We start from the raw sequence: 27,701 nt of genomic DNA, 5'->3' as shown, positions 1-27,701 counted from the left end.
TTTGTTGAAATAAATATAACATAAACATATGAAAAATATTTACTCGCTCGTATATGCAAATAAAGTCTAATATAAAAAACCTTAACCTTGTTACACTCTTTCTGCACACATCCTTTCTTGTTTTGGTTGCTCCTGTCAGCTATTTGCAACTTCAAAAAAAAGAAGAGAATAACAAATTTACCACGAACTACCGTTATAACTATTCCCGTAATATATTGACGAACAAAAATGTTTTGCTAGAATTGTTTTGAATTATATTTAGTATTTTTCTAGATATATAAATTCTAGATAAGTCCAATTAAAGATGTTAAAAAAATAGCCTTCTTGGCTAGCAATAAACACAAACTGATGTTTTTTCTTCTCCAAAGTGAAAACAAGTATACACCGATACGAATTCAAAACGCTGTACAAAATGAGAGTAAAAGGTTTTGAAGGGACGGAGACGAGGAAATTTCATTATCTCGTTTAGTTTTTTTCTCTGGTTTAGAGTTTATGAAAAATAAATAAATACAATTTATTTTATTTGTTTTATTTAAATTTTTAATATTACAACTTATTTTTTTTAAATATTTTATTTGCGACGAGTTTCGGAGAAGCTTCTCCATCATCGGGTGGAATCCTTTTGTCTCTTATTGCATAATTGTTGCTACAATTGTATGGAATTCTTATATGTGGTGTATCAACGCGCTGGCATATTCCGTTACCGCCATCTTGGGTTTTCTGGGACGTCACAATCATCTTTCATTATTATTTATATTTTTAAGTGAAGACTTATATTTTTAAATCAACCATTTGAAGATTGTTTTAAAGTGATAAAGAACTGTAAAATTATAAATTTAATAAGATACATACATCATATTTTATAGAAAAACGTTTTTAAAAATTTATTAGAATTATTGTGTAGTCACACAAGAAGTGAAAATTCATAGTTTCTTCTTATGACATGGTTACTTTTGGCGTAAAGTTATATAATTAGAAAAAAAAATATACCCAACCCTTGATTGCCATCGCAATCCGTTAGTTTTATAAACAAATATCAAAAATGTGTTGAAAGATTAATACAAACTTCGTCTGATAAAAACATTTTCACCAATATGAAATGAAGTAAGTTCTTTAAAATTATAACATTATGTACCATACACATAAATTACATTATTTTTTCAATGGATATGAAAGTTATATTTTGAGTTCTTGAAGTGTTGATAAAAGCCCTTTATTGCAATTACTACCTGCATATCAACCCATCAACACTAACGCTCATTAAATCAATAAGTTTGCTTACAAACGGACATCCCTCCTTATTAGACTGGAGGTGGTGGACCAAATGTTAAATTTATTGCCTTTCTTAATTTCGCCTTCAATTTCAAAATTGACATGAAACCCTAAAAGCCTGAGGAACCCAAGGAACCCGGGAAAATATAACCCTAGGAATAGTAACCCTAGGAATCTTAGCAACCAGACCAGAAGCCTTATGATAGATAGATCTATTAATCCATTTTTGTTTTACTTTTTCGTTGTCATATAAAAGTGGATTGTTGAACAAAATAAAATGCACGACTGGGTCGCACGAACTTGCTCCTGTATGCTAAGAGTATGTTTAAAAAAGTACTTATATAAGATTTAAAAATATACCTGTAAAATAAGTTTGTCTTCAAAGATATAAATGCCATTATGTACAATTGTACATAATGAAAACCATAGTACTCTCATGAGCAGAAACTTTTAGGGCGACCAGATGCAGAATTGCAGATTCGTTGCCGTGGCGTTAGTATCGAAAGTGGAGAAATTCAGCGGGAACGAGAGAAAATATTATTTCCATTCCCATTAGCAGCCAGCAGAATAAGGGAGATAATTAATTTTCGACCCAAAAAGTCTACACAATTTCCTTCATTCTACTTGAGTCTATAGCCTAGTACATACTTCCTCGTGAAGTGAACGTTCGCCAGTGGAGAAAGTGAACTTTTAACATTGCTCACTGGTACACACTTGTGAGTACACGTTGTGAACATGCGGAAACCAAATGTCATAGCTTCACCAACAGTTCCCGTACATTTTGCACGTGAATTGCCCGTGAACGAAAACTCTCCACTTTGTTCTCCACTCAGCTTCACGAGCAAGTTCACGGGTGAACCAAAAACTGAAATTTGTATGGGTTCACGAGATGGTTCACAAGTATGTACTATGCTATACAATATTAAGCCATTTTGTTTTTTATATAAAGTGCATTGATATAAATAAAACAAAAACAAATTCATCAACCTTCTTATGGAAGCTCTTTATGTGAAAATATATACAAGGATAAGCCTAGTACATAAGCCTAGTACATACTTGTGAAATTGACAGGTCACAAAATTTCCATACATTTCTTTATAAGGGAAATCCCCCATTTTGCTTTTTTTCACCACTCACATGTATTCACCGATAGGGAATTTGAGAGAGTTCACCTCGAATAAAATTTGAGGGTGTTTCAGGTAGGACGGGTACCGGTCGGGACTCTAGATAATATATTTCCTCTATGTTCATAAGTCTGCTTTTACTTGGGTACGATCTTTGTATATGAAAAGCGATTCATATAGATTCAACTTGTTCCTTCAAAGCTTTTTTCATTTAGATAGAGCTTTATTGTAATTTCATATTAGAAGAACCAGGATGGAAAATAAATAAGATAAAAAAGAGGCAGACCATGAATGTTTAAATTGTAAAGCGATCGCTTATTGGTTGTGTAGTTAGGTAGCAGGTAGATGTCTAAAACGAATAAGTATAGTTCATTGGTGTGCTTAGCTTTATGCAGATAGATAGATAAGGACATGTTTATGATGATAATGAAGGAATGTTATTAGTAGCTAAAAAGTACATACTACATTCCTTCTTTACTATAAGTTTTCAGCGCTAACATGGAGTTTTTACGTTCAGTTTATTTATTTTGTTAAAGTTTAAAAAAATAACAAGCATACGTACAGGTACAAGAAATTGCTATTCATGTGTTGTTTAAGGTCAGGCTTTTGAGCGTTTTGGATTTTAGTTATGAAGTGACACGTAAGCAGTAGTTGTAGAAGTTGTACGTAACACCTTTATAAGTAGGTATAATGTGTATACGTTTCTCTTTCTGGCCCGTTTCTTTAACTTGTAGGTACTAAGTATTTATTCTTTTATATAGGCGAAGGCAAGTAAATCATGTGTGAAACAACCTTATTCGTAAAGAATAATATTTTAAAATCACATATACAAAGTTACCAAGATATTACTTCTTGATACAAAATACTTTAAAATAGATTGTTGATTAAATATATCATATTCGTTAATCCGATACATTTGCGCTACATGGGCGGCCATTGTTGGTATTTACAATAATTTTAGTTATAAAAATACATAAATATGTACCAAATGCACTAATTTAGATAAAAGCTAGGAATGTTATTACAATTTTGTCAAAATAATGCGCTCTTTCGGGCTCATGCACAGTTAAAATATTAAAAAAAAAACTATTTTAAGATTCAAAATTTTGCCCGAAAAATAAGTTTGTCTTCAAAAATTTAAATGCCATTTTATAAATAAAAAAACATTTTATTTTTCAAATTTTTTTTATGAAAATCGTTTGAGCGGTTTTTTTTTAAATTCATTTTTTATATATAAAATTTTTCAATTTTGTTCTAAAAATATTTTTGGTACGCAGTTGTTTAGAGATTGTTAATATACGCTATAAGTTTGAATTTCGTAAAAAAGTGTTAAAACGTTTTTGAGATATCGAATTTTGAAAAAATAAAATTCAATATTTTTTTAAAAATCCAAACAATACAAAATTGCACTTTTGATAATCAAATATTGTTAAAGCAATATAAGAGCTTATTCAGAAAAAAAATTATTGAAATCGGTTTATAAATTGCTTAGAAAATGAAAAAACAAAATAACGGTTCTATGAGCGGTACCTTTCCTGAGCAATACAAAAATTTGTTTTTCTTATTAAAAGAAGCCAAGTTAAAAAATAAAATTTTAGAGAAAATTTAAAGAAAATCTATCGGTTTGTTTTTGAGAAAATTCGAATTTTCGTTTTTTGACCAAAAATATTGTATGGTGGCCACTGTTAGTTTTGATCTTTAAAAAAAAAATGAAAAAAACGCCTAACGCGAATCTGCTCAAAACCTTAACTTCCAAGTTTGAACTTAGGCTGTAGGAGCGTGGACAGACAGACAAAACCGACCGGACGGAATCGCGGGACCCACTTTTTTCGACTTGTCTACCATCGTAATATCATGTTTGATTAAAATCTCGAGTTCGAAATTTTGCACGAATGCAAAACTTGCCATATAGTTCCTATATGTCGCAAGTAAAAAGTGGATATAAGAACAAAAACACAATTCCTTCATATGGAAGCTTCTTAGGCTAGGCGCGCACATGCAACTTTTAGTTTCGAAACTGTTTAGTTTCTAATCTGAGCACTATAGACTTATACGGGAGTCCGCGGACATGCAGAAACCATTCGGTCGCCCATTCGAGCAACTTTTTAGTTTGTGTTTTGACACAAACTAAACGATCACTCCAAACCAAATCCTTAGTTTGCGTCTCAAGGAATTTTAGGTAACTGCGCGCACTTTCAACTAAATCGTTGAACAATTTTGTATTCCAACAATATATCTACTCTTTTCTTTCATAAGCAAAAGAGTAGGACAAATTTGAAACTATTTTGTTTCGTGTATATGAGACAGAAATAGTGAATAAATGTTTTCTGTGTATTGGTTTATTTCTTTGATTACTTTTGGAGTTGCTTATGTGCGCGATGTTTGGGCAACTGACGATCAAACTATTTGGTTTCGAAAAAGTTGCATGTGCGCGCCTAGCCTTATATGAAATCATATACAGAGATGGTATCAAATAGACTGTGCAACTAATTCTCTCTATCACTCTGCTGACTGCTTATAGGAATGAGCGTTGCCGTGAATCTCTCCATTTCGCGACACCAACGTCACTTTAAAAGTTTCTAGTCATGAGCGTACTATTACATATAATCGTTACTGTATGTACAAAATGAAATATTTACAAGTAGGATAATTTAGATAAGCATGCGCCCGCCGGAATGTGTATACATGAGTACAAAAACAATATCCTATATTTTTATGAGAAGGTTTAAATTCATTGAAACGCTTTTTATTTTGTCTCTGTTCGTTCAAACTTTCTAAGTTGTCGGTGTCGATTCTTCAATTTTTGTAGTTGTGTCAGTAAATAATTTGTCATGTAATAAAATTTCTTCGGTGTATTGTTTGTGAGATCGGATCGGGTAATCCAAAGTTCTGATTTAATTCTCCTTGTAAACTGGAAATATACCAAGACCAACCGAACGCGCCCCAGTTCACTCCGTTCATTATCGCTTTCATCCATTTCGTTCTCTCTTTCTGCTTTGTTATATACCCTCTGTGTGAAGAAGACAACGATTCAGCATTCATTTAATCGCCCATCGGCTCATCCTCTCATCAGTTTCAGTTCATTACGATTCACGCGTATCGCGAATGTCATCCATCGACGGCGCAACGAAATAAAATATTGTGGAAAATATATATTTAATAATTGAAGTTTAGTGCTAATAATTAACAAAAAACTCAATTAAATTATATATATTTTGTATTAATTGTATTTTACAACACAACCACACAATTCCTTTTATTTCACTTCGCATTTTATTGTGAATACTTCAACTACTGAGGTTTCACATAGTTTTGCGATAAAAAAGCCAATTGCTCGATACGAAAAAGCGAAGTAGTTACACAACAGCCACCAGCTTCAATCTTCGTAACTAACCATTTCATCACAATTGTTTTCAATTAATAAATCCAAATAAACAGTCATGAAAATCTGGACATCAGAACACACCTTCAAGTAAGTTTAATTGGGAAAAATAAAGAACGATAAATAAATCTCCAATAAAAGTGTGAAAAATAAAAATGTATTATTTTCTAGAATGTACACATGTTCGAATTAGTTTTGTGTTCTTTTGTTTAGTTTTTATTTGTGGAACTGCAGTCGCGGCGCAGTGCTAGTGCAGGGATTTCTTTGTTGCAACGTCGCCGTCGTCGTCTCGCCTTCGTCGTCATGTAGAAAATTGATTTATTACATAGACCACCATTTCCAAACAAATTGCTTTGTTTGGTGGAAATTTCAATGCCATCTGCATCTACAGTAGTCACTTCCAATGAACCGGAGTGGCGATGGCGCATTGCACAACATTTGTATTGGTCTTCATTTCGTTCTTGATTTCCGTGTTTTTTTTAAACCGGAATTTATAAAATTTCAGATTTTGCTAAAGGTTTTCATAACATTTAAAATGTAAATATGGAAATGTCCAATAAGATTGGTGGTTTCATTTGACCGTGATCGTGAAAAATAGACCCTGTCTGTCATATTATAAAAAGAAAAAAAATAAAAGAGAGAAAAGATAAGTGGAACTATTTTAAATCCACTTGAATTTATTGAACTTAAAGAGAAGCACGTTTCTCGGCGAGTCGCGAGCATAGCAACAGAGTTGATCTGTTTTGGTTCTTTATTTACCAATTAGCGCATTTTGAGACTTGTTTCCTCGAATTTTTGTATTTGTATTTTTTTGTTTCTATTATTTTAAACTTTGTACAATGACGCATGCGGAGAATTTGTTTTGACGAGTATTTTTAATTAAATCTGTAAGAATATGTCGTAGGTACCTATGTACGTAATTATTAGGTTTACATATGCTGAAGAACGTAATTTATTGGGAAATCTTCAAGTTTAAAAGACTTTAAACTTTCTTTCTTATTCCATACTCAAATACATAGAACCATGATATGATATGATAGGTATGTATATTTCTTGTATGTTTTTTTTTGTTGTTATTAATTTATTAAAACATACAAAAAGTCGTGACGATAACATCGGCTCCACTTAGAAAATTAGGTATAAGCAAACAGTTTAAAATTTAAGTCGCATTTTGAAAATATATGTACATACATTATGTAGTGTTAGAAGTTGAACTATTTAAAGTTCCGTTTATAAATAAACTCAGAAATAAATACATCTTAAGACAGTCAACAAAAATCAATAAAGGAATACTGTCAACATGCTGTATTAACAGGGAAAATATGGTGCAAGAAAAAGAATATGATAAAGAACCTAAAACCTGCCCTAGACTGCTACAAAGCAGACATCACCGCCATGAAAAACTGCGACATTTTCTATAGTGACTGCTACCGAGAAATGACTATCCGCATCAAGGCTAAATTCGGCACCGTGAGCCTGATATGTGCGCACGCCCCACAGAAGAGAAGGATGACAACACCAAAGATATGTTCTTCGAGCTCTTGGACAAAACATATGAGCAGTGTCCTAGCTACGATATTAAAATTGTAATGGCGATTTTAATGCCAGTACACGTTTTACACACCTCAACATCCACAAGGGAACTTGGACTTCTCCAGATCAATCTACAGTAAACCAGATTGACCATATTGCGATCGACGCCAGACACCTCGTTGTAAGCCAGGTAGCACTTCGGGTTTCCAGACCCAAAGCAAAACAGGGAGGTGCTGGTAGAAGATACAACGTCGAACGGCTACAATCGCAAGAGATCGCCAAATCCTTTTCCGACCGAGTTACAAGTAACCTCTCTCGAAGTTCTCTGCCGCCAACACAATGTATGGAAAACCAGTGGAAACATTGCCAAAATGCAATCAGAGAAGCCGCCTCTGTTGTGCTGGGTCTCAAGCAAAAAGGAACCCCTGGAATATCGGCAGGCAAATGCAGCCAAACAAAAGGCACGCAAAGCGGAGCTGCATAAAAGGACGAGAGCTCTATGAGCAGAAGAGACGAGAGGAACACCGACTTCTCAGAAGGAAAAAGAGAGGGCATGAGAGGCGTGCGGTCAAAGATGTTGAGAGGTTTAAAAGCAGGAATGAAGTTCGAAAGTTTTATAAACAGGTGAAACGAAATTCACAGGTACATAAACCTAGAACCGAAGGCTGCAAAGACGAAAGTGGAAATATCATAGTGGAACCGCAGTCAATGCTGAGGATATGAAAGGATCACTTCTGCAGACTGTATAACGGCGACGACGAACCGAATTCCGCTGTCAGGCAGGATGATCCATCCAACATAGACGACGAAAGCCAACAATCCCGTCCTCCCGACTTAGACGAAGTAAAAATCGCCATATCTAAGCTGAAGTCTAACAAAGCCGCTGGAGCGGATGACTTGAATGCCGAGCTCTTTAAAGCAGCTGGAGATAAGTTGGTTAGGAGCATGCACCAACTTGTCTGCAAGATATGGTCGGAAAAAAGCATGCCAGATGAATGGAACCTCAGTATTGTTTTGCCCGATTATGAAAAAAGGAGACCCTCTTAACTGCACCAACTATAGAAGAATCAGTCTACCTAACATCGCCTACAAAATCTTCTCTGCCGTAATATGTGAACGTCTAAAGCCCATCATCAACAACCTGATAGGTCCTTATAAGTGTGGTTTTAGACCAGGAAAGTCTACAGTCGATTAAATATTCACATTACAGCAGATCCTAGAAAAAACCCAAGAACACCAAATCAAAACCCACCATCTTTTTCATCGATTTCAAGTCCGCATATGACAGAATCTACAGGGACGAGCTGTATAGAGCCATGTCTAGTTTTGGCATCCCTGCCAAACTCGTTCGTTTGTACAGGATGACCATGGAGAATTCACGCTGCTTCAAAAAGCTTGGAAAAGGTGTCGAAAAAGGTTTTAGACAAAGTGATGCGCTGTCATGCGATTTTTTTAACATCGTACTTGAAAGAATAGGGCAGAGCTTAACAACAACACTAGAGGCACTATCTTTCCAAAGTCTGTCCAATAACTAGCATATGCTGATGACATTGACATAATCGAAAGAACTCAGCGTGATGTCAATGGGGCTTCTGTGAGTATTGAGGATGAGGCGGCAAAAATGGGTTTAATGGTTAATGAGGGCAAAACAAAGTACATGCTGTCGTCAACAAAAGAAGGACATACGAAACCGACTTCTTTGTTAAAACGTCACCATTGACAAACGTAACTTTGAGATAGTCAAGGACTTCGTGTGCCTAGGCACCGCTTTAAACACAGACAACGACACCAGCGCTGAAATCAAATCGAAAGCGAAGCTCTAAAGCTTTACATAAAACATGTAACGGAACACTTGGCGAATTTTGAAAAATCTTAATCATTCTCAGTGCGAACTCTTGCACTTTTAAGCCCGACACTTCCACTGATACGTTTATATAATCACATATTTAGTAAGACTTAAAAATTTTATCGGCAATCGCATCTGCGCGTAACTCTAAAACTACAAAAAAAAATCAGTAGAAAAGGGTTATTTCCCCACTCTTCCGGGACTTTTACATTACCGAATCGATGATCTTCAAACCATTATAACTTTGCCTAAGAAGAATGGATCGTGTATCTATATTTTTTTTTCTAATTTGAATTATTCTAACTAAATTAACACTCGATTCCTTAACCTAAAACAGTGGAACCTTAATCTTGACACTTTAAAGAATGCTGATAATATTGATTTTTAGCTATTGTTGCATACCAACTGACTACTCTAAGTACCTTGATACTTCTCTTCATTTCAACGATCTCTACATTTCTCTCTTCCATGAATGCGTACTTCATTAATTATCCAAAATTCTTCTTTCAGTTCATAAATCACAGAAGAGAGTAAAATGAGCATCCATCACCTTTGTCCTTCAATAATAGAACTTCCAATGATAATATAACGATTAGTTAAATACTTTGACTTGTATTTTACAAATTCATTCTTTTTAGGATTCTTTTACACAAGAGCGGACCTATTTTAAGTATTTTCCGAATTGTTCGCTGGGCCCATTCTTATTCGATTGCATTTCTCTAACAGTCATTGAAACCCACATTTTATCACTTCAATTATCAGTTTACTCCGGATCCTGATGATCTTTCTGGAATTTTCCTCAAAAATGTTCATCTTCTCTTTCTAAAATGTTTCATCTATCCTTACCTCAAGGAATTTTTCCTAAAATGTCTCATATCTCAAAGGATTCTATATCTTCAGCTTCCACGGTTTCTTAAAAAATAGATCTACATTCCATTCACTCGAAGAGCCTTATTAAACCTGAATGAAGTTGATATGGTCTTAACTGAATTAAGGAAAGTGTTTGACTAAATTTCTTAATATCTTATAATCTCTCCTCTATAGGTTTTGAACCTCTTTTTCTGAAATGGATTACTTCTTACCTTGAGCATCGTGAATATGATGTCCGATTTAGATTCGTACGTTCCAATCCTATTCTAGCTACTTCTGGTTTCCTCAAAGGTAGTCATTTAGGCCCTCTCTTCTGGTCATTCTTACTTACTTACTTTTGGCCTCAACCAACATGCGTCTCCAGCCAGCTTAGTTCCTAGCTAACTGTCTCCAGTTTCGCACGACAAGTTGGTTGAGGTCTTCACCTACCTGCGTGCGCCACATGAATAGCGGTCTTCCTCTACTGCGCCTTCCCTCGGGAAAGGATTCGGAGGCCTTCAGGGCTGGAGCGTTGATGTCTATTCGCTCTACATGACCTAGCCATCTAAGCCGTTGGACTTTAATTCTGTTAACTAGGTCAGTGTTGCTGTACAGCCCGTAGTTATATCTTCTCCTCCATTCTCCATCTACCAAGAATCTCTAGGAGAATCTTTCTCTCGAAGCATCCAAAGACGCTCTCATCTTTCTTTGACAGGGTCCAGGCCTCAACGCCATAAATGAGAACCGGGATGATGAGTGTCTTATAGATGGTGATTTTACATGTTTGAGAGAGGACTTAACTTCTCAATTGCCTTCTAAGTCCAAAGAAGCAGCGATTTGCAAGAGTTATTCTCCGTTTGATTTCAGCGCTGGTGTCGTTGTCTGTTTTGATGACAGAATATACTTGGTCTTGCTCAAAAATGCTCCACTGACATCACGCTTTGATCTTCCAATTATGTCAATATCATCTGCGTATCCGAGTAATTGGATGGACCTTTGGAAGATTGTGCCTCTAAGTCATTACGCATTGACAAAAATATTCCTTTACGCTGATGATACGAAATTTTTTTAAATCATTGCAGATCATTAAGACAAAATCTCCTCCGAATCGATCTCGACAATTTCTCAACCGGATCTTTTGATGTCACCACCTATTGCTGACTGCTCCTGTCTATAACTCTATTTTTCTAAGCATTAACACCTGTAAACTGAGAAACCCTCGAAACCAACACACCACATCTCCTATAGCCTAAACGAACCCCTGACTCGTATGCTTTGGTTGGTCAGTTTGAATTCAAATTCATTTTTACAATTCTAAGGAGGATTTTGTATGAAATTTTATACTCACAGTTTAAGGCAGCTGCTTGCCGAATTTATAATTGAATATAAGAATGAAACAACAACAACTTGTGTGTGCTACCACCAAGTTGATAGGCTGGAGTTATAGCTATTTCACGGGGGCCAACCCGATCATCAGACTCCTTTAGTGGTGCTTAATCGCTTTTTTTGTTCAATTTAATTTTTGAAGAACTTTTGCCCGAGCTATAGCTATAACTCCAGCCTATGAACTTGGTGGTAGCACACACAAGTTGTTGTTGTTTCATTCTTATATTCAATTATCAAATTCATTTGATTTAATCAGAACTTATCACCTCAAACTCATTTTGACCCACCCCCTTTTTAAGTTATATTTTAGCTTGAAATAAGCGAAATAAATGGAGCCCCCACTAATATTATTCAAACCCGACGAAAACATACAGATATGGACATTAAAATAGAAACACCAAACAGAGTTCTAAAACTTAATTTTTTGTGTTCCTTTTTCTTATTTTCTTTCTTTCAAACTAAAAATACCCGTTATATATTGTAAACTTATAACTTAAAATATTTTAAATTCATCAATGTAAAAAATGGAACAAAATTCGTGGACATTAAAAAAGTACAGATTTAAAAAAAATTAAACTAAATGCAAAGCTATTCTGGATTTCAAAATTATTTTAATATCTGGTAGCCTTGACAATGAGTCAAGTAACCGACGGCATATGTCAATTGAAATATTGTACTACTCCTGTTGAACAATCCCTCACAGTTCGGCTTTGTTCTTTGTTAAATGTTTCCCAACAGCGCAAAATTTTCTATGAGATTAAAGTCACTCAAATACGCTGATTTATTGGTCTTTAAAATACATTTGAGCAGATTTGGATGTGTGCTTAGGGTCTTTGGCCTGCTGTAGACAACATTTGAGGGGCATGTTCTCGTCCGCATAAGGCAGCATTGTATCCTTCATGATATTCACCTTCATATTTTTATCCATTTTACCCTCAATCAAAATTAACCCCAAAGTATGATACTACTGCCACCGTTCTTGACCGTTTTCTAGATTTATTTGGGATTTAGTTCTTTTAAAGGAAGCCTTCGAACTGATTTTCTACTATCACTTCCGAACAAATTTATCTTTGTTTCGTCCATCCACAAAACATTCCTACACTGTTTGCATCCTTTTGGCGCACTCCAATCAAAATGATCGTGGGCGACATTTAACCGCGTTGTTATATTTGTTTTTTCTTCGACGAAACATTCTTACGATCCTTCTGAACAAGTAAGCTTGAACAAGTCTTCTAAGAACAGTTCTGGGAGTTATTGGAAGCTGTAGTTTGTTTTTTATTTCCCTTGAAGACTTGTAAGGATCTTTTTTTGAATCGCAAATGATGTTTTAGTCTTCTCTTGGGGTTCTTTTCCTTGGTTTTCTCAGCTAGTTTTTGCAATCAACTTGAGAGATTTGCTCATTATTCTGTCTATTTCCCTCAAAGATCTTCTCTTCTAGGGAACAATGCTTTCCGCGACCCATGTTTTCATTAGAATTATATGTAATATTATTAAAATATTTTAAATTCACTTCCTTAAGTGAACTTATTGTCTTATAAAAGTAAAAAAAAATATTAAAAACTAATATCAAATTGCTACAAACCAAGCAACTTACCGAATCTCACTGAACATCTGAAACTACTATAAGCAAAGCTTTTAGAGTCTCTTGCCCAGTTAAATATAGCCGTAAAACCCCTCCTTCTTGGTGGAATGAAGAACTATCCAGTCTTAGGAAAATGACGAGGACAATTTTCAATATCTGCCACCAACATAAGTTTTACCAACCGTATAAAGACTCTCTTAAAATGTACACGCAAGCCCTGTCATCAGCCAAAAGACAAGGCTGGAGAGAATACTGTCAATCAATCGAAGACATAAAGGACTCCGCAAGGCTCAGCAAAGTTTTATCGAAGGAACATTGTAATCCTTCATTTCTAAAAAAGGCCTGATGGAACCTGGACAGCCTCTCCAGCCGAATCTCTTAAGCTACTGATGAAGACGTGCTTTCCGGGTTGCGAGAGTGATAACCCCGAATCGCTTGAAACCGCAGAGCTAAACGTAGCTCATGTGGAGCAAGTCAATTCCGTTATAACCAGAGAAAATATTCATATTACTTTTTCTCTATATGCTTCAAAAGTTGCATGATGTGGCAGCTCCATGGCTGCAACAAATTTTCAAAGGATGCCTCCTTCTCAAACATGTGCCCATGTCGTGGAGACAGGTCAAAGCCCGATAAGCTTAACATCTTTTGTGCTTAAAACCTTGGAGCGCATTCTTGATTACCATATTAGAAAAATCCTAGTTGGACGACCTCTCGATAGCTCTCAGCAAATAAGTCGCTAAGGGCAAATCTACGCAGACTGCCCTCCATGAGGTAGTGCGTACTGTAGAACAAACAATCCATTATAAAGAATTTACTCTTGCCACCTTCCTAGACATAGAAGGTGCTTTTAACAACGTCCTTACAGAATCCATAGAAGAATCGCTCGTTAAGTTCGGTGTAGAAGACTTCATTCGAGAATGGATTATTTCCATGCTCAGTGGTAGGAAGATTCGAGCCTGGTCATGGATAAAATTCTCGTTAAATTAGAGAGATGTGGAGTGAAGGCGGTAGCCTATGCGGATGATTTGGTGCTATTTATGTCAGGAAAGTACACCTCTGTGATTAGTGAAATCACGGAGTCAGCTTTGAAGAAAGTTAGCAACTGGGCCACTAGTTGTGGACTAGGCGTTAACCAAAGTAAAACTGAACTGTTGCTCTTTACCACCAAAACTAAAGTACCGCCCTTCACGCTACCTCCACTCAATGGTCAAATCCTATCATTGTCTTCCAGTGAAAAATATTTGGGAGTTATACTCGAACCTAAACTAAACTGTAAACTAAATACTGAAGTACGGATTAAAAAGGCCTGTGTTGCCTTATACGCCTGCAGCAAAACTTTCGGCAAAAAGTGGGGACACAGCCGTAGTACGTCCAATCTTAACATATGGGTCGATTGTGTGGTGGCCTGCTCTTAGCAAAGCCTATAGTATTGATATGCTAAAGAAGATTCAGAGAACAGCTTGCGTGGGCACCATAGGGGCCATGCGTACTTGCCCAACGGACGCCTTAAACGTTATTTTGGATCTTCCACCAATCGACCTTTTTATTAAATACATAGTTTCCTGCAGCGCTATTAGGCTGAAGGAATCAAACAGCTGGTTGTCAAAACCTTATGGTCACAGCAACACAACGAAATTGATTCCCTCAGATATTATCTCGGTAGACACTGACTACTGCACTCCTACTTTGAACCTTAGTAAGGGTTTAAAGGTTATTTTCCCATCCAGAGAAGATTGGGGGGATGACATCGTGTCGATAGGTTTCGACACAACCATCTTTACTGGCGGCTCAAAGATGGAGTGCGGCGTTGGTTCTGGGATCTTTTCTGAGTCCCCAAATGTAGCCAAATCCTTTAGGCTTCCTGACTTTGCTAGCGTTTTTCAGGCTGAAGTGCTGGCAATAAGGGAGGCATGTAAGATACTTAAACAAAACCCAAACCAAAACCGAAATGCGGCTATCTTTACAGACAGTCAGGCAGCTGTCAAAGCCATTAACTCGGCCACATCGTCATCTAAATTGGTCCAGCAATGTCGCAATGAGCTTGCGAGCCTGAATATTAACCTCGGTGTCACCCTGAACGGGCTGACGAGCTAGCCAGGCAAGGATCGGCCCTTCATAGTTCACTTGCGGAAATGGTTAACATTCCTCTTGGTGCTATGAAGACTAAAATCTTTTCTATCTACCAAACTGAATCAAACCGAAGGTGGAACAATTTACCCAACTGCATTATATCTAGGAAGATATGGCCCACCTATAATAAAACCCGAAAAACGATCTTCTATGCAGGCCAAGGCAAGACATAGCCAGGATTGTTGCGGTTTGTACCAGACATTGGCCTATAGGAGTTCATGCGGAGAAGTTGGGTATCTCCTACAACACCTTTTGCCGTAGTTGTAGTGACCAAAGAGAAAGTGAAACTATAATCCATTTCCTCTGCAAATGTCCTGCTTTGGCAAACACTAGAATGAAATACTTTGGAAAAGCGTTCTTTCACAAACTTGATGTGCTATCTGAGACAAAGATTAGATACCTAACCTTTTTTCTCAATGCGAAAAAATGGCTCTAACATAATCGCTATGAAACTTCTCTATAAATCTACCCCGTTCAATCAAAGGTCAAACGAGTTTTTGGTATCAAAACGGCGCACTACAGCGCTAATTAAATCTCAGGCTATGTTGCCTTGAGATCGCCATTTCTACCTACCTACCTAATATTTTTGATCCTAGTTAAATATTAAGGTCTGTGTTCCAATGTGTTTCCATTTTAATGTCTACCAAAAACTCAGTCTTACCTAAGGAACGGTTCATCTCCAAGCAATCAACAAGCAAAATAAAATCAAACTCATTTTATTTTGCATAAGAGAGTCAAACTTTTTTTTTGATAAGGGATATCAAAACTACTTCTAGTGCATGTTGTTGTTTTAATTTGGTTTCACTCCTAGCACCTATCTCTATGTCTATTTTAATGTCCATATCTGTATATAATACTTCAAAGCATTCTTTACGTTTTAAGACTTTTTAGTTTTTTGATTAAAAAATCCCGAACAAAAATCTTCATAACTTGAAGAAGAGATAAATAAGTTTATATGAAAAGAACATTCCATTCAATATTATCTAACAATAAGGCAATAGGTATGTTTACTTTTTATGATAAAATTAATTTATATAATTTCCATAATACACGCAAATATAAAAACAATGTGTTGCGTCTATTTATAGAAACACAATTAAGTAGAAGAAAGCAATAAACTTTAGAAGTAGACATACAATGTATTTCTTTAGAACGGCGACGTTTTAAGCATTTTTTGGCTTCAAAAAGTTTTTATTTTTGTTTGTTGTTGTTTGTTTCTAATGCATTCATGTGATATTTTATTTTTATTAACTTAATCTAGCCATCCCTGGGAGACAGTGACACAAGCGGCATGGCGAAAATATCCTAATCCTATGACCCCATCGATTATTGGCACCGATGTCGTTGAACGAAAAGTTGTCGATGGCGTGCTACACACTCATAGATTGGTGCAATCCAAATGGTGTTTCCCAAAATGGACACATGCGGTAAGTAAATTAATAGATATTACATACCTATACCTACTTCCTCCATCATGTTGGTATTTTATCATCTGCAAACGGAAGCTACCTTGAACTTGAAGCAAGGTTTATGTTTTGGCAGCAATCCAACTTATTATATTTTTGAATATTGTTTTGAGTTGTTTTGTTTTTGAACTGAAATTATTTTGTTTTTTTGAGCAAATTATTAGAAAATAGCATTTAAAAGACAGAAGAATAGACATATAAATCATTTTGTTTGTATTTATAATTTTTCAGTTAATCGGAACAGCTAAAGTATGCTTTGCCAGCGAAAAATCCACAGTTGATCCCAACCGCAAACAAATGGTATTGAAAACAATGAATCTGACGTTCTGCCGGCATATTTCCATCGACGAAGTGATCTACTATGTTCCCCATCCCTCAGATCCATCAAAGACACTTTTGAAACAAGAAGCCCAAGTTAGTGTACAGGGCGTGCCACTTAGTCATTATATGGAAGACCTTGTCACATCCACAATAAGTATGAACGCTGGTAAAGGACGCCAAGGTCTGGAATGGGTGATAGGCCGTATTAACTCTGAGGTAAGTTTGCCTAACAAAAAAAAAACCATAGAAAGTGTTAACAAAATTGATTTTTTTACTAGGTGAAAGATTTTGCTGAGAGTGCAGCCAAAAGTACAGATGACCTTCTTATGACCACAAAAAAATCATTCGATGAAATGGCTGAGAACGCACGTAAAAGTATGGACGAACTAGCGGCTCAAGCAGCCAAATTCCACATCTAACGAAATTAAGCCTAAATTAAAAACAATTTTTTACAAACCGATTGCTATTTCTCGTCAGTAGCAATTCGCTTGTATTATTTTGTTGTTCCTTGCTTGTTCAACTGAAGAAGAGAAAGAGAGAGACAGAGAACTTGATGAACGTGATGACGAAGAATCTAAACATTTAACAGGCAAAGTACATGGTTCATGTATGGACAACTCGCAATAGAGGCAGGCAGAGTTAGAGATCTTAAGGAAGAAAGGAATATCAATCACAAACACACCCAACAATACCTTCAAACTTCAGCATTACGAATGTGTCTCTCTTCGACGGCTCGGCCGGCGGCGGGCAGTTCGATAACGCAAAGATGAAACGGGTTTTTAAAATAAAAGACATGCAGATGAGCTTGGAGTTCATCAATTTAGTTGTAATAGGTACAAATTCAATGAGCGAAGGACACTAGCCATAATTTTACGCACTCCAATCAATAAATCGCCCAAAATATATTAATATAATATTACATTTAATGTAAAAGAGTAGTTTCAAAATGGGATATAATTTTTTACCGATTGAGTAGAATAAGATAAAATCGATTTGAAGTCTACTTGCATTATTGGCATATTGTACATATGAATTCTTGGAGATCTGCGCTGGCACCTGGCTGCGTTATCCGATAAAAATAAATCTTTAGAAAATTGAATAATTTACTACTGTGTTCCTAGCTTGTTCTTAAAACTAATAATATTCTTCTCCTCCACCCCCATCAATACAATTTTAAATTTCGTATTTGATCTGTGATCATTGCACATCTAAAACATTGTTTTCTTAATTTTGTGTTTTGTAGTTTATAATAGCTAATACTGTATTTATTTTTAATTTAACAAAAGAATAACGATGTAGTAGAATAGTGTTTATGCTCCTGTTACAAAAATACATATATCAAAAACAACAAAAATAAAACAAGGATCAAATAAAATTATTATTGTTAATGTAAATTGCCGCTCAAAATGTTTGTTCATTTTGAGCTATGTACTGTTTTCGTTAAAATGAACAATGGAAAAAAATTTAAAATATGAAAATTAAAACAAATCCAAAAACCAAAGTTCCAAAAGTATTTAGTGTTTTATTTTGTACATACAACAATCTCTTCTCATTCATTAGATTCTCATCATGAAGAAATATAATAAGCTAAATATAGGTCTAAGAATAAGGCCTAGAGATAAACAAACTTTAAATTTAAGCAAGTGTGTTGTCTAGTCAGAAACAAGCATCATGCAAACTATGTTTCTTCCTGCTACTAACATATAAAAGAAGAAGAATTAAAAAGAAATTATGTCACAGACAAGTGATTCAAACCATTAAAAAATAAAAGACAATGGGATAATTATTCGCAATTAAGTTTTTATGAATTTTTTTTAGGCACTGGCGTTGGGTTTTAATATTTCCAAAGAGTTGTGAACTTAGAACATTTCGGGGACTATACTGAGGAAAAAACCATTATTTAGAAATCTATGGCCGTACTCAGTTTAGTTTTTTCGTTTAATTCACTACATTTAAAAAAGGCAGTACTTATACCCTTAATTTTCATTCATATTCGCCTTGACGACGAAAATTCTAATATATGCCATTTACCAAAGAAAGTTGCAACCTACGTCAGTTTTAACTCTAACAACAATGTACCTGCTTCGTTATCTATTTCTTCTTTAATATAACTACTGATATCAGCACCTAATGTTGTTAATCTCTCGCCATCTAATTCAACGACCCAACTAAATTTGGATTCTTCGACTTCTACTTTGTCGTAAAACATATTTTTGTCAAAATTCACCAACGAAACTACTTCACTAACATCTCCAATTGTATCCGGACTAAAAGCTGTTGAAGGGCAAAAAATATTGTTTCTTTCTAAACTTGCACCGTCTACAAATGCACTTGGCATAAAAAATCACTTGTCCGAAAAGCTGGGTTCCCCACTTACGTTAAGTGTTGAGAAAATTTTACATCGTAACCATACTAAGTATTCGTCCTTTAAAATACGTGCACCTGACTCAATTTTGAATGTTTTAAATTCACCATCGTTTTGGCCTAAAGTAGTAATAGTTTATGAATAAGTTGAACAACCCTTTTCGTCAGTATCGGACAACGCTAAACCACCGTAAAAGCAGCTTAAAAAGGTATTAATCCACTACCAAAACGTAAATGTAAATACTTCGGACAAAGACCAACATGGTTTACAAAAACATTAACAATCTTCCTCACGATATCATAATATTGACGGAAACATGGCTCAACAAATCTATCTCCGACTCGGAGCTTTTTGACTCCTTTTATCAAGTCTTTAAAAGTGATTGTAATAACTCAGACGATTCAAACGCCGTTGGTGGCGGAATTCTTGTTGCTAACAACAATACTCTCACTAGTTACCTAATTGACGACTTTCGATCAACAGACATCGAAATACTATGCTTAAAAATTAAAATGGCAACAGGACATTATTCATTTATTGTATCAGCATATATGTATACCTCCAAACTCCAAGAACGAGGTTTATGAAAAACTAAACAACTATATAGAAAGTATTTATATCCTTTTGGAGAATGAAGACCAAGTACTGGTTGTTGGTGATTTTAATTTAACCAGTCTCAATTAGATTTAAATTGACGACGATAACTTCTACGTTCCAATAAAGGCGTCATCTTCAAACGAGTTTTTATTACAAGATGGTATGTCTTCATATTACTTAAGTCAACTCAACGAATGGTGTGAAGAACCGTTTTGGAAAAACACTCGATCTGGTATTTAAGCAGCTGTGATTTCTTCTGCTGTCAAAATTGTGGACGAAGATCGCCATCATCCTGCATTAGGCATAGTACTTAATTTAAACATGGCTTCACCGCATATGCTATCTGATAACAACAAACTAGAATAATTCAACTTTAGTAGGTATAATTTTGAAAACCGTTTTAACTTATTATGTATGATCAATTGGGATCACTTATTTTTTAACTTAAATATTGACGATACGAGTATGTGTAAAATTTTTTGTTTAACTCTTTTTGACTGTTTCTACAAAACAATTCCATTTAAAAAGACTCGAAATAACTTGAGTGTTCCACCATGGTTTGATTCACTCGTTAAAAACTTAAAAAGCAAAAGGAACAAAGCTTGGATAAAGTACAGTCAAACATGAACTGATGATGATTATAGGACGTTCATCATAATAAAACAACTTTTCACCGACTACTCTAACAGCCTATATGATGGCTACATTCGGAAAATTGAATTAAACCTTAAAAACAATCCTGATAGTTTTTGGAAATTCGTTTAATCGTAAGAAGAAAGCATGTGGGTACCCTAACTTAATGACTGATTCGACATCAAATAGTAATGAGCCGAGAATAATTGTGAACATGTTTGCAAACTACTTCAAAGATGATTTTGTAGATTACAATACTATTAGTTTTTCCAACACATCTACCACTGTTATAAATTTCCTACACTTAAATTCTATCAATTTCGTTATAAGTAAAGATACTGTTCCTAATAGTAATCTAAGCCTTGACGAATGTTTTAGTCCTGGTCCCCACGGCGGCGGTGTACCATCATCCATTTTAAAGATGTTATGTGTTCTTTTCAACAAGTCTTTAAGTAACTCGTTGTTTCCTTTTATCTGGAAGAGCTCCTTCATAATACCAATACACAAAAAAGCTCCTAAAAACGAAAAAATTAACTATTGCTAAACTATCTGTGATACTTAAACTATTTGAGTCAATCGTATGTAGCGTCCTTTCTTTTCACTGTAGTTCAATAAGCTTTGATAATCATCATGGTTTTGTTAAAAAGCGTTCAACTGTTACTAATCTGTTTAACTTTAAGTCCTTTTGTTTAGATGTTTTGGAAAAAAGTGAACAAGTAGATTGTATCTTTACAGATTTCAGCAAGGCCTTTGATAAATTGTGTCATAAAACACTACTTTTATAACTATCATTTCTTGTGAATTCTGGTGTCCCCCAGGGTAGTCACCTTGGTCCTATTCTATTTGTTTTATATATAAACGACTTGGTTTCGATCATACAAAATTCGTCTAATATATGCTAATGACATTAAAATTTAAAAAAAAAAATTACTCTACATCTGACTTTCTTCTATTGCAAGAAGACTTAATATTATTCAGTGAATGGTGTAATAATAATCGCCTTGTTTTAAATGTTGACAAATGTCTTAGTTTCTAAACTAACATTTAATGAACATATTAAGACATTCAGAGAAGATTTTTGCATTTTTGTCTACGATCCCTTCCGTGGTTTCATGATATTCATACATTACCGCCTTATTCACAAAGACTTTCTCTCTTAAATTTTCCTTCTTTGAAAAATCATAGGATGTACTTGCAGTTTTGCTTTATTGTTGGAATAATAAACGAACAAATTTCATCACCATCAGTTCTTGGTATTTTAAACTTTTTAAAGTTTTAGTCGTTCAAGTATAAGACTTCAGAAACCATTGAATACTAATTTTAGCAGATCAAACTATGGTGTACATAGCCCCTTAAATCAATCAATTATTTGAAATCTATAATAAATTTTACTCTTTTATTAATTCACCAAATGATAATATAAAAAGTATAAATTGCAAATTAATATTTTTCAACAGTATAGTTTGAGTTTTTTGATTTTAAGTATACATATATTAAGAATTGTTTACGTTAGTATTTAATGAATTATAAATAAATCAATAAAAATTATCTTTCATTCTCTATTGCTATGAAAGTTTCTTTATTTTGGGGTGTTTTTAGCTCATACAATATTAAAATAATGTACAGTGATGGAAAAAATACTAAAAACCTTCATTCTTTTTAACACATAAAAATGTATTTGTGAAGAGTTGGAAAATAAAAACTATACAGATAGATTTTTAATAATTTAAAAATAATAGAATTAAATTTAGAACGGTTCCTCTTTTTGTAGCGAAAAAGTAACATAACATTAAGAGTATTTGAAATTCTTTTAGTATTTTTTATCGGCACTCTTAGAGATAATTTGTTAGCTTTTTCGCAGGAATACCCTTCAATTCAAAACTAATCGTATTACGTTAATGGATATGACCCCCATCCTATAGTTTGAATTTTTTAATTTTTGTATATGAAAACAACATTTGTATTTTACTTCCTTAAACTTTGTTGCTAAAAGAACTACTTTTGACTAAAGATTAGACCAAGAACATAATATGAATCGGATATAGCCCTATTCCAAAAACACAGCAGAAATTCATCAACTTTTGACCAATTAGCAATCCAGGGGGGGGGGGGGAGGTCACATGAGCCAAAAAGCTTATAACAGTTAAGTTGTATAATTAAAGATTGCATTTAAAGATTTATTATTAATTTAACGACATTCACCGAAAAGTGGTTTGCTGTGAAAAACAACTGAAATTTTGATTTTTGCTCAATTTAGAATTTGAAAAAAAACTTTAGTTATGCTTTAAATTACTTTCATAAAAATTGTTTCTAAGAAAAAAAGCAAATATTCAGGTTCTTAAGAAGAAACCTTGAATAAGATATCATGCATTTTATATTAATTTGCCTTTGAATTCCTCTCTCGCCTTCAATTTTATTATTACATTTTTTTGACACACATAAATAGTGATTATTGAAGTGATTTTTACTGCGACATATAGGAACTATATAGCAAGTTTTGCATTAGTAAACAATTTCAAACTAGAGTTTTTAATCAAATATGACATTACGACGGTAGAGAACCGAAAGAAATGGGTACCCCGATTCCTTTCGTCTATATGTCTTTCCGGGGTCCTACAGTCCAAACAATTGTGTTGATTGAAATTAAGATTTTCAGCCGATTAGTGTAGGGCGTTTTTTTCATTTTATTAATACGAAAAATAACATCAGTCCCCACACAAATTTTTTGGTTCAAGATTTGATTTTTCTAAAACTTTCTCTAAATTTTGTGTTCCTAATTTGGCTTCTTTCTACAAGAAAAATATATTCTCGTATTGCTCCAGAAGGGTACCATTCAAAAAACTTTAATTTTGTTTCTAAGTTTTCTCAAGAACTAATGGAACGATTTCAAAATTCTTCTCTTTCTGTGCAAGCTTTTGTCAATAATCAAATCGATGATGATTTCTTATGATCAAAAATGTATTTTTTTTTTTTTTGATTTTTAATAAAATACAAATTTTGTTTACAAAACTCGATATTTCAGAAAGGGGACAACATTTTTTGACAAAATTTTATTGTAAAATGTTCATATATTTATTAGCTCTTTACTTAGTGCTGATACCAAAAATATTTTTAAGACAGAATTTAAAATGATTTTCGAAAAAAAATAGGTTAATCTAGATTTTTTGACAAATAAAATGGCATTTAAATTTTTGAAAAAAACTTATTTTGCAGGTACATTTTTAAATCAAAAAATATAGGAAATATTTTTAAACAGACTTTTTGGAAGAAATAATTAAGTTCTAGCGACCCAGTAGTGCGTTTCATTTCTTTCAAAATTGGTTTTCAGTTGAATACAAACTATTTTAGATTTTGGATGCTCTAGAACTGAGATTCAAACACGAATTTCAACAATACAAATGTCCCAAAAAAAATCAAGTGACACTTTTGTTAAATAAATGGCTAAGTGAAAAACATAATAAACGTTTCATATCTATTGATATATCTAAACGCTTTGAAACGTTTAATTTGTGAGTACTACAAAACTTTTCTTCCCAACTTATTTGTTTACTTACCTTACTTTGTTTTAGTCTAATTTTTTTAGAGAAATTATGTACTTAAATGCAGCTATTTCCTTGAATTCAAGGAAGTGTTCTAAATAATTTGATAACTTAAGTTGGCATTTAAGCAATTATTAAATTTTGTTAATATCCTTTACAAAACATTTTTAAGCGGTGAGTAAAAACTAATCTAAGGGTGTGACCCCCCCCCCTGATGAAAAGTCTGGATCCGTCCTTGTTTCAAGGTGATATCATCATCGGCCCCAAACTCTTTACTGTTAAACAATTTAACCATTTAGAGCACTAGAATAATAGAATAATAGAAAGACTAACAACAAAAGAGTTGATTGTTAAAAAATATTGTAAATTGAAAATGATGAGGACACTTATTTCTTCTTTTTTGTATTTGAATGGTGTTTAACAACTTCCCCCAACTCAATAGGAGTTTTCATCAGCCCTACGATTACAAGACGCTAATTCTGTTTCTGTCGAGTCGATTTTCTATTTGTCCACTATTATTAGAATTTATTTTAAGTAAAAGTGAAATGCACTTCGCAAAAATCGTCGTATCAAACTTATCTCGTGGGTGCAGGGTGGTAATGATCACCACAACTGTCGTGAGACATGCCAAGATGAGGATCAGTAAAGGTAAGGACGAATTGTTCGTGGGTTCCTTTTCTCTTCAATACAACAAGGCGTTCAATGGTGGTGTGGGCGTTTTCATAATCCGTGCCACAGAATAAAAGACGCAGGGGAATAAACCAGCTGACAAAGAGCTCATTCCGACGCCTTGGGCATGGTCCATCTTATCTTATTGCCGGATCTAATATTTCCCCTCCGACCTACTCGTGGGACCTTCATTTATTTTGTTCACCTTATGAACGTTACTGACAATACTAACATCGGATCATCCGTTGTCTTTGAGGATGAACTTTTGCATCAAGTCAGAAGACCGTAACGGAGAGTATTCATAGCAGTGGAATTTCAGATGCTATGATGCTTCCAAAACCTTCAGGCAACACAGTGAGTACCAGCCATAGTACTCCTGTGCTCCCTAAACAGACCAACCAAGCCAAACCCTTGGGTAGCAAACCCAGCCATAGCAGAGCTACTCGGAGAAATAAAAAGTCATTCTTGTCAGGAACTAGTTTTGTCATTCTTGACAAAATTTTCAAAAATGAGGCGTTCATGAAAAGGAAGCTGAATACAAAATAAAGTACCAAAAGGTTATTGACGAGTACAATAAGAAAATGTCGTTAAGCATAACAGATCTCATTAAGAGGCCCCTCCAGTTGAGAAGAGTAAGCTTGACGGTCGTTAAAAAAGGTAATATGCCAATTTCCAGAGCAGCGCAATTATTCATTATATCTTGATGAACTTTCCGTGGTGAAAATCAAAGACCTGATTTCGACGAAATGGCTCTAGAATCGCTAACTTTTTCAATATAAATTCGTCATAATATTATCTTTTTATATTTTTGTCTTTTCAATGTTCACTTTTAAAGCAGTATCTGTATTTTTGTTTGTTTTTTTTTTTTGAAAAAATATTTTTTTTTTCAAAATATATTTTTTTAAACTTAAAACAATGTTTCCCGAACATACCATTTATTTAGTATGACAGTTTCTGCGAAAAACACAGCGTTTTTTGGTGGACAACTAATTAGAAACAAAGAGAAAAATCATATCTTATTATAAAATGTATAACTTTATAATATCATTTACCTTATATTTATCTTTAATACCTTGTTGCGAAACCTTTTTACTTCAAAACTTCCCGACATCTTTGTTCCATTGATGAAATAAGCCGCCTGCACTGCTCTACGGGTATAGCCCTACAAGCAGCTTTTTATTATCTTTAATACCTTATAGAATACCCAACTTCTACCAATCTTCTTCTGATTGTGCGTGGCCCTATCGGGGCAGCAAATGCACCCGAGAGTTGGCGTTGTTTTTCTGTGGAGCTTATTTTTGGGTTTTTTTGGCCAGCCTACTTATCGCTCGATCTATTTGGCAGCTTGTCTTACGGGCCCGTTTTTTACGAGGCACATTTTCAGCAGTCCTGAAGTTTTAAAATTGAAAACTTTCTTTACAGAACAATTCATTTGAGACGCAATTGCTCTATAGGACATTTTAAGCTTCCAAAGCTCAAGAATCGCTTTCCTTGTAGGAGGATTAAAACTCTCTAATTTTCCCATTGCAATTACCTCCCAAACTTAAAAATTATTCTTCAAAAACGTTTGCAGACAATTCAGAATTTTCTACTTACCAATGCAAAATAAAAAGATTATTTTTATTTCACCCAAATCAAATGCAAAATAACTGTTTCTAATTAGTTGACCAGTTGAAACGAACACTTTTTATACTCTACCTTAATTTTCTTGTGTACTTTGCAAAGACTTGTGCACAAATGATGCTTTTTCAAACAATTATCTAATAACGCTTGCATTACACCGTTTTGGATACCGCTATTCTAGTCACACATGATAAAGTGAATGTGGAAATGAGAATCAAGTACTTACTTGAGGTGGCGCTACAGTCCGGGGTGGACCTGGGCCTCAACCAACAAGCGTCTCCAGCCAGCTCGGTCCCTAGCTAGCTGTCTCCAGTTTCGCACCCCAAGTTGGTTGAGGTCCTCTCCCACCTGCGTGCGCCACCTGAGTCGCGGTCTTCGAAGACCTTCCTGGCTGGAGCGTTGATGTCCATCCGCTCTACATGACCTAGCCATCCAAGCCGTTGGACTTTAATTCTGCTAACTAGGTCAGTGTCGCTGTACAGCCCGTACAGTTCGTCGTTATATCTTCTCCTCCATTCTCCATCTATGCGTACGGGACCAAAAATCACCCGAAGAATTTTTCTCTCGAAGCATCCTAAGACGCTTTCATCTTTCTTTGACAGGGTCCAGGCCTCAGCGCCATAAATGAAAACCGGGATGATGAGTGTCTTATATGTAGATGGTGATTTTAGATTCGAGAGAGGACTTTACTTCTAAGTCCAAAGAAGCAGCGATCTGCAAGAGTTATTCTTGTTGTGTGTATTAATAGCGGTGCCTAGGTAGCCAAAGTCCTTAGCTACATCAAAGTTATAGCTGTCCATGGTGACGTTTTGTCCAAGATGTCGTCGTTCAGTGTCCTTTTTTGATGACAGCATATACTTGGTCTTGCCCTCATTGACCACTTTGCACAATTCTTTCCAGACGATTTTGAAGAAGTCGCATGACAGTACATCTCCTTGCCTAAAACCTTTTTTGACATCAAATGCATAGGTAAGATCTTTTCCGACCTTGATAGAGCAGCGTGCATTCTCCATTGTCAATCTGCACAAACGGATAAGTTTGACAGGGATGCCAAAACTAGACATTGATCGGTAGAGCTCTTCCCTATAGATGGTGCCATACGCGATGGTGGGTATCGATTTGAAGTTCCTGGGTTTTTTTCAAGATCTGTCGTAGTGTGAATATTTGGTCAATAGTGGACTTTCCCGGTCTGAAGCCACACTGATAAGGACCAATCAGGTTGTTGACGAATGGCTTCAGACGTTCACATAACACGGCAGAGAGGATCTTATACGCAATGTTAAGGAGACTGATGAATCTGTAGTTGGCGCAGTTTAGAGGGTCTCCTTTCTTATATTGTATCGGGCACACTATGCTGAGATTCCACTCATTGGGCATGCTTTCT

At 34.9% G+C, this 27,701-nt stretch overlaps 1 protein-coding gene across 1 annotated transcript; it reads left to right on the top strand.

The window, feature by feature from the left end:
- The first annotated feature begins 5,471 nt into the window (after positions 1-5,471).
- On the top strand, positions 5,472-18,392 carry LOC129950064 (protein slowmo). Its single transcript, XM_056061852.1, has 4 exons — positions 5,472-5,868; positions 16,366-16,531; positions 16,802-17,107; positions 17,170-18,392. The coding sequence occupies exons 1-4, from the start codon at positions 5,837-5,839 to the stop codon at positions 17,308-17,310; spliced, it is 645 nt and encodes a 214-aa protein (XP_055917827.1). The 5' UTR covers positions 5,472-5,836; the 3' UTR covers positions 17,311-18,392.
- Positions 18,393-27,701: the final 9,309 nt, after the last annotated feature.

Source organism: Eupeodes corollae, chromosome 3, assembly GCF_945859685.1.
Source record: "Eupeodes corollae chromosome 3, idEupCoro1.1, whole genome shotgun sequence".
In the NCBI taxonomy this organism is placed as follows: domain Eukaryota; kingdom Metazoa; phylum Arthropoda; class Insecta; order Diptera; family Syrphidae; genus Eupeodes; species Eupeodes corollae.
Note: the sequence above shows the minus strand (reverse complement) of the source record. Positions and strands in the feature narration are given on the sequence as shown.

Excerpts from the sequence above, each read along its gene's own strand:
- LOC129950064 (XM_056061852.1), top strand. The coding sequence starts at position 5,837 with ATGAAAATCTGGACATCAGAACACACCTTCAA. Across the intron at positions 5,869-16,365 it reads ACATCAGAACACACCTTCAA|CCATCCCTGGGAGACAGTGA; the intron begins GTAAGTTTAATT and ends AACTTAATCTAG. Across the intron at positions 16,532-16,801 it reads TCCCAAAATGGACACATGCG|TTAATCGGAACAGCTAAAGT; the intron begins GTAAGTAAATTA and ends ATAATTTTTCAG.